Source organism: Hyperoodon ampullatus (genome assembly GCF_949752795.1).
Source record: "Hyperoodon ampullatus genome assembly, chromosome: 10".
Lineage (NCBI taxonomy): Eukaryota > Metazoa > Chordata > Mammalia > Artiodactyla > Ziphiidae > Hyperoodon > Hyperoodon ampullatus.
The window spans coordinates 41,015,869-41,030,157 of record NC_136923.1 but is presented as its reverse complement, the minus strand read 5'-3'; the positions used below and the strand labels follow the sequence as shown (position 1 = coordinate 41,030,157).

Genomic DNA, 14,289 nt, shown 5'->3' with positions numbered 1-14,289 from the left:
TTTGTGTCAGTTTCTCATCTACCCTCTCACCTCCTTAAGGACAGGGTCCAGGTTTCTCACAGCTTTGAGTTTCCTACAATGTCTCTCTTTTCAAAGGTATACAATTTCTATACCTAGTCAAATGAGAGCATTAAGTACAGAAGCTATAAATGAGATTAACACAGAGATTCTCACTGGTCTCAAAGTATTATTTCTCCCCCTTTAATCCAAGTAAGAATGCTTTAGGTAGGACGCAGGCCCTCCAGTTCTCTTCAGTCCCCAACACAGCCCATGTCTGACACCTGTTCTCTTGAGTGATGTGTGCTATCTTCTTGGCACGGAAGGCTACACACTTGGGCAGACCCTCTCAGTTTTGAACCCAGGGCCAGCTCAGCATCCTCACCTCAACTGGGGTCAGTAGTCTTTATCGGGCTTCCCTGGTGGCACAGTGGTTAAGAATCTGCCTGCCAATGCAGGGAACATGGATTTGAGCCCTGGTCCGGGAAGATCCCACATGCCGCAGAGCAACTAAGCCTGTGTGCCACAACTACTGAGCCTGCACTCTAGAGCCCACGAGCCACAACTACTGAACCCACGTGCTACAACTACAGAAGCCTGCACGCCCAGAGCCCGTGCTCCACAACGAGAGAAGCCACCCCAATGAGAAGCCCACGCACCGCAACAAAGAGTAGCTCCACTCACCGCAACTAGAGAAAGCCTGAGTGCAGCAACAAAGACCCAAAGCAGCCAAAAATAAATAAATTTAAAAAAAGTCTTTATCATGTCAATTCCTGGGCTCTGTATATTCCATAACTGACTTCCTCCAATATTAGTACTTTATGAGAGGACTGTAACAAAAGCTACTGAGCTCTAATTATAGCTGTATACATAAGATCTATAAAAGATATTAAATTGTTATATCCTTATTCTTAATTTCTAAATAATGAAGACTCAAGAGAACATCTGATTTTACGTCATTAGAGAGAGAGAAACTTCTTATCTGATTCTGAAAGTGTACGAAAAGATTCTTGAAATCTGTTGCTATATAAACAAAACCAAATGTTTAATTCAAAAAAGCATGTCCTGAAGCTACTGCTTACTAGTTAAAGATGAGCAGGACCTCACCTACAGTGAACTGAGGAGTGTGGTAGGCAGAGCACTAGGCAGTGGGTTAGAACGCGCCGCTCCTGGCTGACCTGACCCCTTTCCACGATTTCAACTTTCATGAGTCATAACAAAGGGTATCAAAACCTTGCATATCTCAGAGTCTCTAGGTTAAGATGCGGTTAAGAATGGCTCATTTCTTTATAAATTTTGAAGTACTAGATAAAAACGTAGAGCTGAACAAACACAGGTTTGAGACCCAGCTCTGTTATTTATGAACTGTGTGATCTGAGATACATGAAGTGTACCTTGTTTAAGCTCTAGACTCTTCGTCTATGAGAATGGTTAACAAAGAAATGGCCTCATGTTCCCACCCAGCATCACTGCTGGATTCTAAATGTTCATAAAGCCAACAAAGACTTATAAATATTAAGAATTTAATATATAATTGTTGATTATTGGTTTGCATAAAGGGAGGCACAGAAATATTTACTGAACACTTACTCTGTGTTCTAGGCAGTGTGCCAGGCACATGCCATAGTTCTCTCATTTAATCCCCACAACAGTTCTGTGAGGAGAGGAAATCATCAGTAGGAAAATAGCCACGGCTTTGCTCGCCCACAGGGAAGGACAGGATAACTAGTGCTGGGAAGGAGAAAAATAGATTATGTCTTACTGTGCATGAAATGAATGGAAGCCATTTTAAAGTTTGTAGGATTTTTTGGGTGTTGTGATAGTGAGCCTCCAAGGTTGCCCCCAGTGATCCCGCTTCCTAAACTGAGCCCTGCCAGCCCACAGCCCCACCCAACCCCAGAATCAAGGTTGGGCTGTGGGACTGAGAGAATACAGCAGGAGCACAGGAACGTGACTGCCAAGTTTAGGTTATAAAAGATACTGTGGCTTCCACTTTGGGTGCTCTTTCACGTTCTTGCTGTTTTCAGTCACTTGCTCTGGGGGAAGCCACTTCATGAGGAGTACTATGGAAAGGCCCACGTGGCAAGGAACTGAAGCCTCCTGCCAATAGCCACATGAATAAGCTTCGAGGGGTATCCTCCAGCCCCAGCTGAACCTTATGAAGACTGCATCCTAACCAGAGACCCTGAGCCTGATCCACTCAGGAAAGCTGCTCTCAGATTCCTAACCCTCAGGAAATGTGTGAGATACTGTTTTCAGTCGCTGCTTTGGGGTAATTTTTTACATAGCAATAACTAATACAGGTATGCTACTGACATTCAGTGGCTAGGGCTAGGGACTGTCTTATAAAATGAATTTTACTGTCCCAAATGCTGATTAAGAAAAAACAGGCCGACCACCAAAGGACTTGAGAAGATCAACCTTGTGCGGTGAAAAAGATTCAGTAGAATGTTTTCCCACATTTTTGGTTGTGCTGTTTTATTCAGAGACTATTCTGTAAAATGTTTTATGTGCTCAATTAGAATTTAAGATTAAAAAAATAGATTCAAGTAAGAAAAACCCAGTGGACTCAGATTAATTTGAGATAAATAACTATGAGAAATCCAGAGCATAAGGATGTCTGAGAATCAGTGGAGAGAACTGGGAAGGGACTGAGGACTCTGCTATTTCAGGTGACAGTTCCACGAGGGGGGTTTAAAAGAGTGAGGAATCCACAAGTTCACCCTCTGAAGATAAAGCAATTTAGAGCTGAGAAAAGAGCCCCTTGACAATCTAGACATAGTTGCATTAAATGCCCAGAGAGGGTCATGCCAATCTTCCAGGCTAACAACATCAGTTCTGCTTCATGAATGACAAGGCGTCTGGTTGCCAGTGGGAACTACGCAGTGATCACTTGAATTCTGCATGTGCCAATAATCCATTATGTAGCCCCCTGTTATCCCAAGTACCCTAAAAATGGCTATCAAATGACAAAAGGGCAGCTTATTAGGGTAAGGTAAACACAAACACTCACTCTTCAAAGCTCCAGCTCACCTCTAGGAAGTTTCCTCTAATACCCTCTCCTTCTCCGCATCTTCCATGTATGTTCCCTTAAGAACTGAACACACGATATTGTTATTTGTCTTCTTGACTGTCTTCCCTGTTAAACTAAAGTAAGGTCCCCCAGGGTAAACTTTCCTTTCCACTTTCCCAGCTTCTGACACTGATGCTGGCATACATCCATTCAACAGACACGTAAACAAGGGCCTATGATGTGCCAGCTGTGTGTGAACAAAGACACTTAACAAACTCTGCCCTCAAAGAGAATACGCTCTGGTATGGGAGGCGGGCGCATGAACTAGCATTTACAATATAGTAAGTGCTCTGTTAGGCTGCTACAGAAGCAAATGGGGAGGGCATGTCACTCACAGGTTCAGGGCTGAGGGATGCAGGAGGTTGGCAAAGAGTAGGAAAAAAGGCCTTGCTGGGCTTCCCGGTGGCGCAGTGGTTGAGAATCTGCCTGCCAATGCAGGGGACACAGGTTCGAGCCCTGGTCTGGGAAGATCCCACATGCCGCGGAGCAACTGGGCCCGTGAGCCACAACTACTGAGCCTGCGCATCTGGAGCCTGTGCTCCGCAACAAGAGAGGCCGTGACAGTGAGAGGCCCGCGCACCGCGATGAAGAGTGGCCCCCGCTTGCCACAACTAGAGAAAGCCCTCACACAGAAATGAAGACCCAACACAGCAATAAATAAATAAATAAATAAATTTATTTAAAAAAAAAAAAAAAAAAAAGGCCTTGCTGGTGGAAGAGCAGGATGCACTCAGGTGGCAGAGAACACACACGGCCATGAGGGAAGCCTGCATGTGGCGTGCTGTGACATGACTGGTGCACAGAGAGCAATGGAGATGAGACTGGGGTGGCCTGTTGCTCCTGGGACAGGAGAGGGCTGGTGATGTGAGAGATACTTACAGGATTAGGGAAGTGGGGATGAGGTAGCATAGGGTGTGGGTAGGATAGTTACTGAAGCAGCCTCTTCCTCATGGGGCCAGAATGTAAGTGGAAGAACAGGTCTTAGGACAAAATGAAAACGGGCTATTGTGATAGTTACTGAGCTACTCATCATGAAGAATCTGCCAGAGGACTTGCTTGGATTAACCACTAAGAAAGAGTTTAACAAATGCAAATGGATCCTTAAAATTAAAACTCTTCTGGAATGGTTAAACTTAAGGTTCTCCCATTTAGAGATACCAGTATCTGGTATGCTGATAAAAAAGTCAAAACAGGGCCTCCCTGGTGGCGCAGTGGTTGAGAGTCCGCCTGCTGATGCAGGGGATACGGGTTCGTGCCCCGGTCTGGGAGGATCCCATATGCCGCGGAGCGGCTGGGCCCGTGAGCCATGGCCGCTGAGCCTGCGCATCCAGAGCCTGTGCTCCGCAACGGGAGAGGCCACAACAGTGAGAGGCCCGCGTACCGCAAAAAAAAAAAAAAAAAAAAAAAAAAAAAAAAAAAAGTCAAAACAATCAGAAAATCAGAAAAAGTCCGAACTAAATCCTCAAATTTAGCCCACTGTTTAGAAAGGCATTAATTCCTTTCCTGGTCAACTCATTAAAAAACAAATTTCTCAAAACAAACAAACAAAAAACAACAAAAACCCCCAAATTTCTCCAGAGAACTTCATCTCTGTCTCTCCAAAAAATCCCTTGAAATAACCAAATGTTCCCCTGATTATATGTTTCTTACTTTTTGTGGCTTCCTTCCTCATTCTTGGCCTTTTTCTTAATTCTTTTTGTCCTGTTTGGGCCACATCTTTATATCAAGTGTATGCCAGAGAAAATACTGCTTACCAGTACTCTGCTAGGGCTGGTTCCACCTGCCCTTCCCTATACAGGAGAGGGAAGGTAACAAATAGGTAATAAAGTAAGTCTAAGATCCAACTATTATAGAAGGGAGAATTTGATACCATCATGTATCTGGAAAGCCAAGAGGTGTAAGAAGCTGAGGTTTAGATAATTATTTTCAGAGTTCCTTTTATTTATCATCACTGGCTGATAATCCTTTTGAAAGGGCAAAGCAAACACAGAAAAAAGGTTAGACAATAGCCACGGAGACCAACAAATTACGTTACTGTATTTTCTCTATTTCTATTTCTCGTATTTTATGAAAGGTGGTCAGAGTTTAATTGTGAAAAAGCCACTATAAAATTCCCCTTACTTACAGCTTCTTTCTCTCTGTCCATGATGGTTTCCAGTTCTTCAAAATGTCTAAGTTTGATCTCCAGTTTCTTCATTTGTGTCTCAACCAGGAGAGCTACCAGAGACTTGATCTTTCTCTCTTCCACGGCAGCCAAGTGCTAAGGGCAAAAAAATCATTCAAAGTATTTAGGTAAATGTTTGTTTAATAAACAGTGAGGAAATGCTGAAATTACTATTGAAAGTGGGAATTATGGAATTAAGAATGGCACCCTGGATGCCCCCCCTTTGCATGTTTCTACTATTTATTTCAATTTAAAATAACAGGGACTTCCCTGGTGGGACAGTGTTTTAAGAATCCACCTGCCGGGCCTCCCTGGTGGCGCAGTGGTTGAGAGTCCGCCTGCCGATGCAGGGGATACGGGTTCGTGCCCCGGTCTGGGAGGATCCCATATGCCGCGGAGCGGCTGGGCCCGTGAGCCATGGCTGCTGAGCCTGCGCATCCGGAGCCTGTGCTCCGCAACGGGAGAGGCCACAACAGTGAGAGGCCCGCGTACCACAAAAAAAAAAAAAAAAAAAAAAAAAAAAGAATCCACCTGCCAATGCAGGGACAAGGGTTCGATCCCTAGTCTGGGAAGATCCCACGTGCTGTGGAGCAACTAAGCCCATGCGCCACAACTACTGAGCCCGCATGCCACAACTACAGAAGCCCTCGCACCCAGAGCCCGTGGTCTGCAACAAAGACGAGCCCCGCAATGAGAAGCCCGCATACCGCAACGAAGAGTAGCCCCCACTCGCCACAACTAGAGAAAGCCCATGCACAGCAACAAAGACCCGATGCAGCCAAAAATAAACAAATGAATTAATTAATTAAAAAACAACAACAACAACAACTATCCATGCCTGAATTTCTGGTACTTACAAATATAAGTCTATATATAGATATAAATCTATAAATACCAGAAATTAAGGATTAAAAGGAAACTTCTCCCATGCTAATCTACTCTCTTCAAAGAGCCCACCAAGGAGGAAAGGTTGAATCAGGGCCTTGAAAGGCAAAGGAGGACACCATGGCCTGGAAGGCACTTCCCCATCTACCACCCACTTACTTCCCACCCTCACTCTGTAACTCTGTTTTTCCCTCCTTATGAACTGTCCAGGAGGAGGCAAGCAGTGCTCTCCTTCAGCAATCAACACTCAGATGCAAAGCCCCCACTGAGTGTCCACTGTGAACAGAGAGGAGGGGGTGAACAATATTCCACCCCTAGTTTGGGGACAGGGTATAAGACAGGAGGTTATTCTGGAAGAATGTACCACTCACTCCCCTGTACAGGACTGATGAGTCCTACTCATGCTTCCTGTCAAATCAGCAGCACACAGAGGAAGATGCCACATTACTCAGAGAGGATGAGGATCGCACATTTGGCCAACGTCCTGACTACATGCAAAGGATCAATACCACCTTCTCCAGACACCATCCAAGAGCTTATACCAACAAACTCCCAACACTATTTTGCACTATTACACCTACTGAATTTATGTGCTTATCTTGCTTCTACACAAGGTTTTGAGAAGTAACACAGAGTGGCTGACTTATTGATCTGTGTTTCTTATAGAATCTAGAAGGAATGAACATACAGGAGGAGTTTAACATAGGCTTTTGGGAATTAAACTGGTAGAGAACACTTAAATAAGAGCCTTATTTTTCACTCTTTTACAGTTGATAAAGAAAAATATAGTTTTATACCTATAGAGACCCATCTGCAGGAAGATTCAGAAGTGTAAGCAAAAGATTTTATGAAAGAATCTACAGCTATTAATGGTCATGTTTGCCTCCCTAACTACATTAAGCTGCATCAATAACACCAAAAGTTTAAATAAAGATTACATGATTCTAAGCCTGCTATCACTGACCGTGTTATGCAATTTTATATTTCTAATGAGATATTAAAAAACAGGTTACAAAAAAAAATTCAGACTGTCACAGACTTCTCAAAAGCAAAAACTAGGTTTTTGAAGACAAAGGTAAAAATGCCTTCCAAATTGAGGGCTAATAAATTTCAGTCTAGAATTTCAAGTACAACAACTTAAACCAATTAGGTGCAGAATAAAGACATATTTCCAAAATCAAGGACTCAAAATCCTACACATGCTTTTGAAGGACATGCTCCAGTTAACTTCGTGTAAACTGAGAAAAGGATAAAAGACATGAGATCCGGACATCACAAATTCAACCTAAGAAAGAAGTCCTAAGTTAACAGGGTGGCACAAATAGGCCAAAAGCAAATAGGGACAAATGAAAAAAGACTGGCAATATAATGATAACCAAAGCTGGGTGAGGGGTACAGAGTCATTACACTATTTTGTCTACTTCTGTATATATTCCAGTAGTTGCATAATAAATTTTTAAAAAGGGCAGAAGGTGGGTCAATAGACGGTGCTGGGACAACTGGATATCCAGAAACAAAACGATAAATTTGGACCCCTACCTCACATAATACACAAAAATTAACTCAGTAGATCATAGATCTATATGTAAGAGCTAACACTAAAACATTCTTAGAAGAGGTGGCGCAGTGGTTAAGAATCCAGCTGCCAATGCAGGGGACATGGGTTCGAGCCCTGGTCCGGGAAGATCCCACATGCCGCGGAGCAACTAAGCCAGTGTGCCACAGCTACTGAGCCTGTGCTCTAGAGCCCACGCTCCACTACAAGAGAAGCCACCGCAATGAGGAGCCCGCACACCGCAACGAAGAGTAGCCCCTGCTCGCCACAACTAGAGAAAGCCCGCGCGCAGCAACAAAGACCCAACGCAGCCAAAACCAAATAAATAAATTTATATTTTTTTTAAAAAAGAAATTCTAGAGAGTTCTTTGAACAGAAGGAAAAAACCTCTTCCATTAAAAGAAAAAATTGAAATGGAGATAGGAACTGAGAAGCACCAGACAGGGAAAACTGAACTTAGGTTCTAGCATTATTGAAGAAGTTATAAAAATAATTTGGATTAAATTGCAATAACTCAAGAATGAATTGTGTAATCATTAGGAAAAACACTAAAAGAACAAAAGTGTATGTAATGAACAACGTCACTGGAAAAAAAATACTAGAATAAAAATTATTGAATTAAAAATAAGATGTTACAATTGGAGGAAACTGATGAACAGCACACAAAATTGCTCTATAATATTTTTGCAACTTCTATGAATCTAAAAAGTGAAAAAAAAAAAAAAAAAAAAAAAAAGGCCTGTCCAAGGCTACATAACTATCATGTGGGGGGAAAGGGGTTAAAATCCTGGTTTGAAGACTATAAAACGTGATATATAAGGTGTGATGTAGAAGAGATATTGAATAAGTAGCTGTCTAGGCAAATGATATTTTACTGCCTCATGCATTAAGGGTGGTTTGATTATGCTGAGAATTTAAACTGGACCAGCCTTAGCCAGCCTGCCTGCCTGCCTGCCTGCCTGCCTGCCTGCCTTCCTCCCTCCCTTCATTTATTTGGCTGTGTGGGGCTTTGTTGCCTCCGCATGTGGGATCTTTAGTTGCGGCATGCATGTGGGATCTAGTTCCCTGACCAGGGATTGAACCTGGGCCTCCTGCATTGGGAGCGTGAAGTGCCAACCACTGCACCGCCAGGGAAGTCCCTAGATGTTTTAAAATGTTCTTTGCTTTATATGTACTCACCTTGTCTCCTTTTATGCTACGAGTTTCTTGCCATTCTGGCCCATGAATTATAATACATTTTTCTCTAATTCATAAGCTGCATTGCAAGGGCGGCAGGTGGGGTGGGGGGGGCAGACTGCTTACTGCCTCTGTATAACTATGGCCTAGAAGTTACCTTGCTTCTCTGTGACTGCTTCCTCATCCGTGAAGCTGGAAAATAACTGTATCCACATCAAGGTGGTTGAGAGGACACACAGGATGTACTTAGAACAGTGCCTGGAACATGGTAGGTGCCTGAAACTTGCGAGCAGTAACATTGCTGTACCTTAAAAGCCCATTTTGTTGGAAGACCCTCCTCTGTCTGCACTGGACTGCTTCTAACATGTCTTTTAAGACCTGGCCTTAGGCATCACTTCCTCTGGGTAGCTCCCTTACATCACGGCTCCCACAGCCTCCATGACAGTTCTTACTGCACTGTATTTAATCTATTCACTTGACTTTCACTCCCCAAAGTCAAGGCCCTAGGAAGCCCCATATTTATGACTGCTTGGCAACTTTAGAGATGCAGGAAATAAGGAGATGAGGTGGGGAGTAGAGAGGACATGGAGAAGAGGCAGCCTTTATCCAAAGCCTAGAATTCACTTGCGACTAAGGTTAAAAAACCACTAGAAATCTCTAGAAGTAAACCTGGGCACTTTGAATGCAGGATGAGAATATAACCAGCAAAGCATGGTCTTCAATCTAAAGAAACAAATTTGAGTAAAAAACTCAAGAAAAGAAAAAACAAATCAAAACTTGAATCTCTAAACTCTATGGCAGTTGCATTACCAAAGATTTATAGGATTATTCAGTCTGATTTCTAGTTAAAAAAATTTTTTTAATATGTATAAAAATTAACCCACCTCAAATGTAAGAACTATTCATTGGCGTGGTTAATCACATCTGGGTTTTGAGTGAAAACAGAACTAATGTTGCACATTAAATTTGGCATTTTCATATTTCAAGGCTTAATAACATTTATATGAATATTAATATAGGGCTTCCCTCGTGGCACAGTGGATAAGAATCTGCCTGCCAATGCAGGGGACACGGGTTCGATCCCTGGTCTGGGAAGATCCCACATGCCACGGAGCAACTAAGCCCATGCGCCGCAACTACTTGAGCCTGTGCTCTAGAGCCCGTAAGCCACAACTACTTAAGTCCACGCGCCTAGAGCCCATGCTCCACAACAAGTGAAGCCACTGCAATGAGAAGCTCACTCGCCACAACTAGAGAAAGCCTGTGTGCAGCAACAAAGACCCAACGCAGCCAAAAAATAAATAAAATAAAAATAAAAATTAATATAAACCCTGATTTTCTGTATAGAATTATTTAAAACAAATCACTGCATCTTCTCATCTTCTTCCATCTTGCAATCCCTATTTATAAGAGAAGAGATACAACAGTAGATTTCTCTGAAAGAACTGGCCTGTTCCTATGTAGTCTCACTATCTGAATTCTACTGACTGAACCCTAATGGACTCACTAACGTGCCATTTCTCTATCTCCTACATTTCTAGACCGCCTACATTACTAGATTCTTTTTGTTGATTTAACCTCCATGACTATTCATATTTTTACTGGTAAGAGATTCTGATCTGGAAGAAGACAAGAAATTTTCTTCATGAAACAGCATGCTTCCTGCTATTAAAGATTCTAAGAAATTCTGCTAATTTATGGATTTGGTGATATATATGTAACATCCAAGAAGTCAGCAGAAGTCAGAAAGGCTTAAGAAGTAGATTCTGAAGGGAATTAAAAAGACTTCACAGGGGCTTGAAGTGATTAGACAAATGTTACTAAGCACTGGACCAAAGTTGCTAATGGATCAGATCCAAATACCACTTCTGTGTACTTTAAGAAGAAAAAAAGTTGGTAAAAGTGAGAGTTAACTGTTGGAATGCATTATGGGAGTAGGGTGAAATATGTCACACTACACACCCTGGTAGGTATTTTCATGCTACTTCTAATAATAACCTACCAAGAAACATGTTATCTCCATTTTATATAGAATGAAACTGAAGCTTAGAGAAGTTAAGTATCTTGCCAAAGGTTGCAGTTAAATCAACTGGGAAATGAATTCAGTTCTGATGAGAGCCTAGAAGCAAAGCTGGGCAGTAAGGTGACACAAAGAGACAGGGGAGGAACTGACAGTACTGTATAAATGTTTCCATCTTTCCCTTTTTGGGGAGGGTCCCTAAAAATTAGAACTCAAATCATAGTTAGTATAGCAGAGGTGCTAAACAAAGAAAAAAAAAGATGGACACTTTTTTAAGCTAGCTGTTGCCTTTTTAATTGTAAAATGTTTGAAAACGTTTTCCTTGGAATGAAGAATTTTTATCAGATTATGTTTCTGGGTTGGTTGGGATCACAAGATCTGGGTTTTGGTACTAGTTCGGTCCATAACTAGTTACACTAGTTACATAATTTTAGGCCCATCATTCACTTTAAAAAAATTATTGGGCTTCCCTGGTGGCGCAGTGGTTGAGAGTCCGCCTGCCGATGCAGGGGATACGGGTTCGTGCCCCGGTCTGGGAAGATCCCACATGCCGCGGAGCGGCTGGGCCCGTGGGCCATGGCCGCTGGGCCTGCGTGTCCGGAGCCTGTGCTCTGCAACGGGAGTGGCCGCAACAGTGAGAGGCCCGCGTACCGCAAAAAAAAAAAAAAAAAAAAAAAAAAAATTATTTATTTTATTTATTTATTTTTGGCTGCATTGGGTCTTCGTTGCTGCACACAGGCTTTCTCTACCTGTGGCGAGCGGGGGCTACTCTTCACTGCGGTGCGCGGGCTTCTCATTGCAGTGGCTTGTCTTGTTGTGGAGCACGGGCTCTATGCACACGGGCTTCAGTAGTTGTGGTGCACAGGCTTAGCTACTCCACGGCATGTGGGATCTTCCCGGACCAGGGCTTGAACCCGTGTCCCCTGCACTGGCAGGCGGATTCTTAGCCACTGCGCCACCAGGGAAGCCCCTATCATTCATTTCTATGGATCTGTTTCTACATCAATGAGATGAAAAAGTTCAATAAATTCTAAAATCATTGTGTGATAACACACATGAAACGTTCATTGTTAGGGCTTATAAGTATCTATCAGGCAGTAATCCATTTATAAACAAAACCTGTATGAAAATCATCGTGCAAAAGTAGAATAAATTTATGTGTTGCGTCTATGTGTGAGAGAGAAAAAGAGTTTCATTCCAGGAAATTGTGAATAGTATATAATCCCTAATTAGATTTCACCTAATAGAGTCACTCCTCAAGGTTACATTTCCAACATTTTCTTTGGTTTTTTATCTTTTCCTTCACACTAAAATGTCTAGTCTAATGTCTCCACTCAAATGACTGTGAGGTTCAAAGTTAATGACTGATTTTAAGCTCCTAAGAGGCAGGGACTATTCATATCTATTTTAGGCATCAAAATAAACCTAGTACTGTAGTAGAGTGTTTGGCACATAATGGCCACTCAAATACTGAATAATCAAAGTATGGCACTTTCCATCTTACAGAATGCTTTTTTTGGGGAGCCACACCAGTGTCATATGGCTTGCAGCAGGATCTTAGTTCCCTGAACAGGGATCGAACCCGGACCCCCTGCAGTGGAAGTACAGAGTCCTAACCACTGGAACGCCAGGGAATTCCCTAGAATGCTTTTTTATACATAAATTTGACTGATTCTCATCGATAAACTGGTCAGAAAGGCAGATCAGAAAGGACCTCTGATTTTAAAAAAAATGATGTAGGTTCAGGAAAGTTATGTTAGCTGCCTAAGAGATTGGTAAATGGCAAAGCTTGAACTAAAATTTTAAATTCTAAATCCAAAGGATTTTAGTTATCACCCAATGTCTATTATTAACAATTAACAATTGATATTTTAGTGGCTACTTTCCTGGGGAATTCTTAGAAGGGACTTGTGGTAGGTTAAAGACGGCCATAAACTCACTGGCCTTTCTTCCACTGGAGAGAGAGGGTCTACGACCCCTCCTCTCTAACTGCCTTGCCCTACAGAAAATAGTGGTGATATTTTCTGGGTCCCAGCTTGGGAACTCCCATGTCTTGTCTCTTGCAATGTTCTTTCTGGGAGTCCCAAGCTGCCATGTGAAAAGTATATGATCATTGTGTTGAAGCGACCACAGGGAGAGACCTGGAGACTACATGGAGAGGAAACTGGACCCAGCTACCCCTGCCAAGGACTAGGACTTAAGGAAGCTACCTTGGACCCTCCCAGATGAACCTACCTGTAAGGTGAATACCACTAAATGACTCAACAGATAAAGCATGGAGCAGAATCACCCAGCTGTTCGGTGCTCAAATTTCACAAAATCATGAGATATAATAAAATGGCTTGCTTTTTAAACCACTAAGTTTTGCTATTGGAAAAAAAATGTGGTACCTGGAAATAGGGCGCTATTTGAACAAAAACCTAAAGTGTGACTTTGGCTGTGGGATCATGTGGTGAGTGCATTCTCAAGAAAACCACTGGTGAGAGCTTAAAAGAGAGGGAAATATTACTGTAGATTGGACAGAAGTAGATCTTTGCTATATAGAAGCACAAAGTTTGGAAACATTGTCACACTAGTGATGTGGAAAATAGGGTAATTAATAAATTTGTGGATCTGGCTGGAGTGGTTTCCAGGCAAAATGTAAACATTCTTTTTGTATTTTATATAAGAAAGGAGAGGAACCAAAGAAGTAAGAGTTCAGTTTTCAGGTACAATTTAGACGAAACAGAGCAGAGTTTGAAAATAAAACTGTTTCTCATCACTGCTTACTCCCAGCAAGAATTTGAAACTTAGAAATGGCTTTAGGACAAAGATCAAATCCAGAGCACTACAGTAAAATCTGAACTCAGAGTAAATAGCTCCAGGTGTGCTTCGCTGTTAGACCTTTTGAAGGGAGTGCATAGCAGGGTTTCTAAGAATTGTAAGGGTATGCCTCTGCTAGAGAGGAGGGCCTCTAAGTATCTTTAACAGCAGGTCTCCTATATTTTTTCATTGAGCTTCTTGGATCTATAAGTTAATGTCTTCCATCAAATTTGACAAGTTTTCAATCAGCCGCAATTTCTTTTCTTCCTTTTTTTTTAAAAATTTCTCTGCATCTTTTTCGTTTCCTTCTGGGACTCTCATTACATGTATGTTGGAACACCTGACTTTTTCTGCAATTTCTGAGCTGAAGCTCTACCACTTCTCAAGAACAACTGATTCTCCTTTTGTTGTCTGCCTGGTTGATACCAGTGTCCTGAAATGTTTGTTGTAACCTTGTTTTCTATGTTGGCCTCTATATCCCCTCATCACCCTGAATCTGGACAGAATGTCTGACCGGTAGAGCTCGGTAGAAGTTACACAGTGTCAGGTATGGGCCCAAGCCACAAGACATTGGCAGGTTTCCCTTCTTATCATCTGGGACACTTTTCTCTTAAAGT

General features: G+C 42.3%; 1 protein-coding gene across 1 annotated transcript in view; it reads right to left on the bottom strand.

Annotated features, from left to right (window-relative positions):
* SMARCC1 (SWI/SNF related BAF chromatin remodeling complex subunit C1) overlaps window positions 1–14,289 on the bottom strand; it is a gene marked incomplete at both ends in the record, with an annotated part of 177,644 nt that overhangs the window by 23,535 nt on the left and 139,820 nt on the right. Inside the window, one exon of the mRNA XM_079712293.1 lies at window positions 5,196–5,330. Coding sequence (XP_079568419.1) covers window positions 5,196–5,330 — 135 coding nt within the window. The remainder of the gene's footprint in view (window positions 1–5,195; window positions 5,331–14,289) is intronic.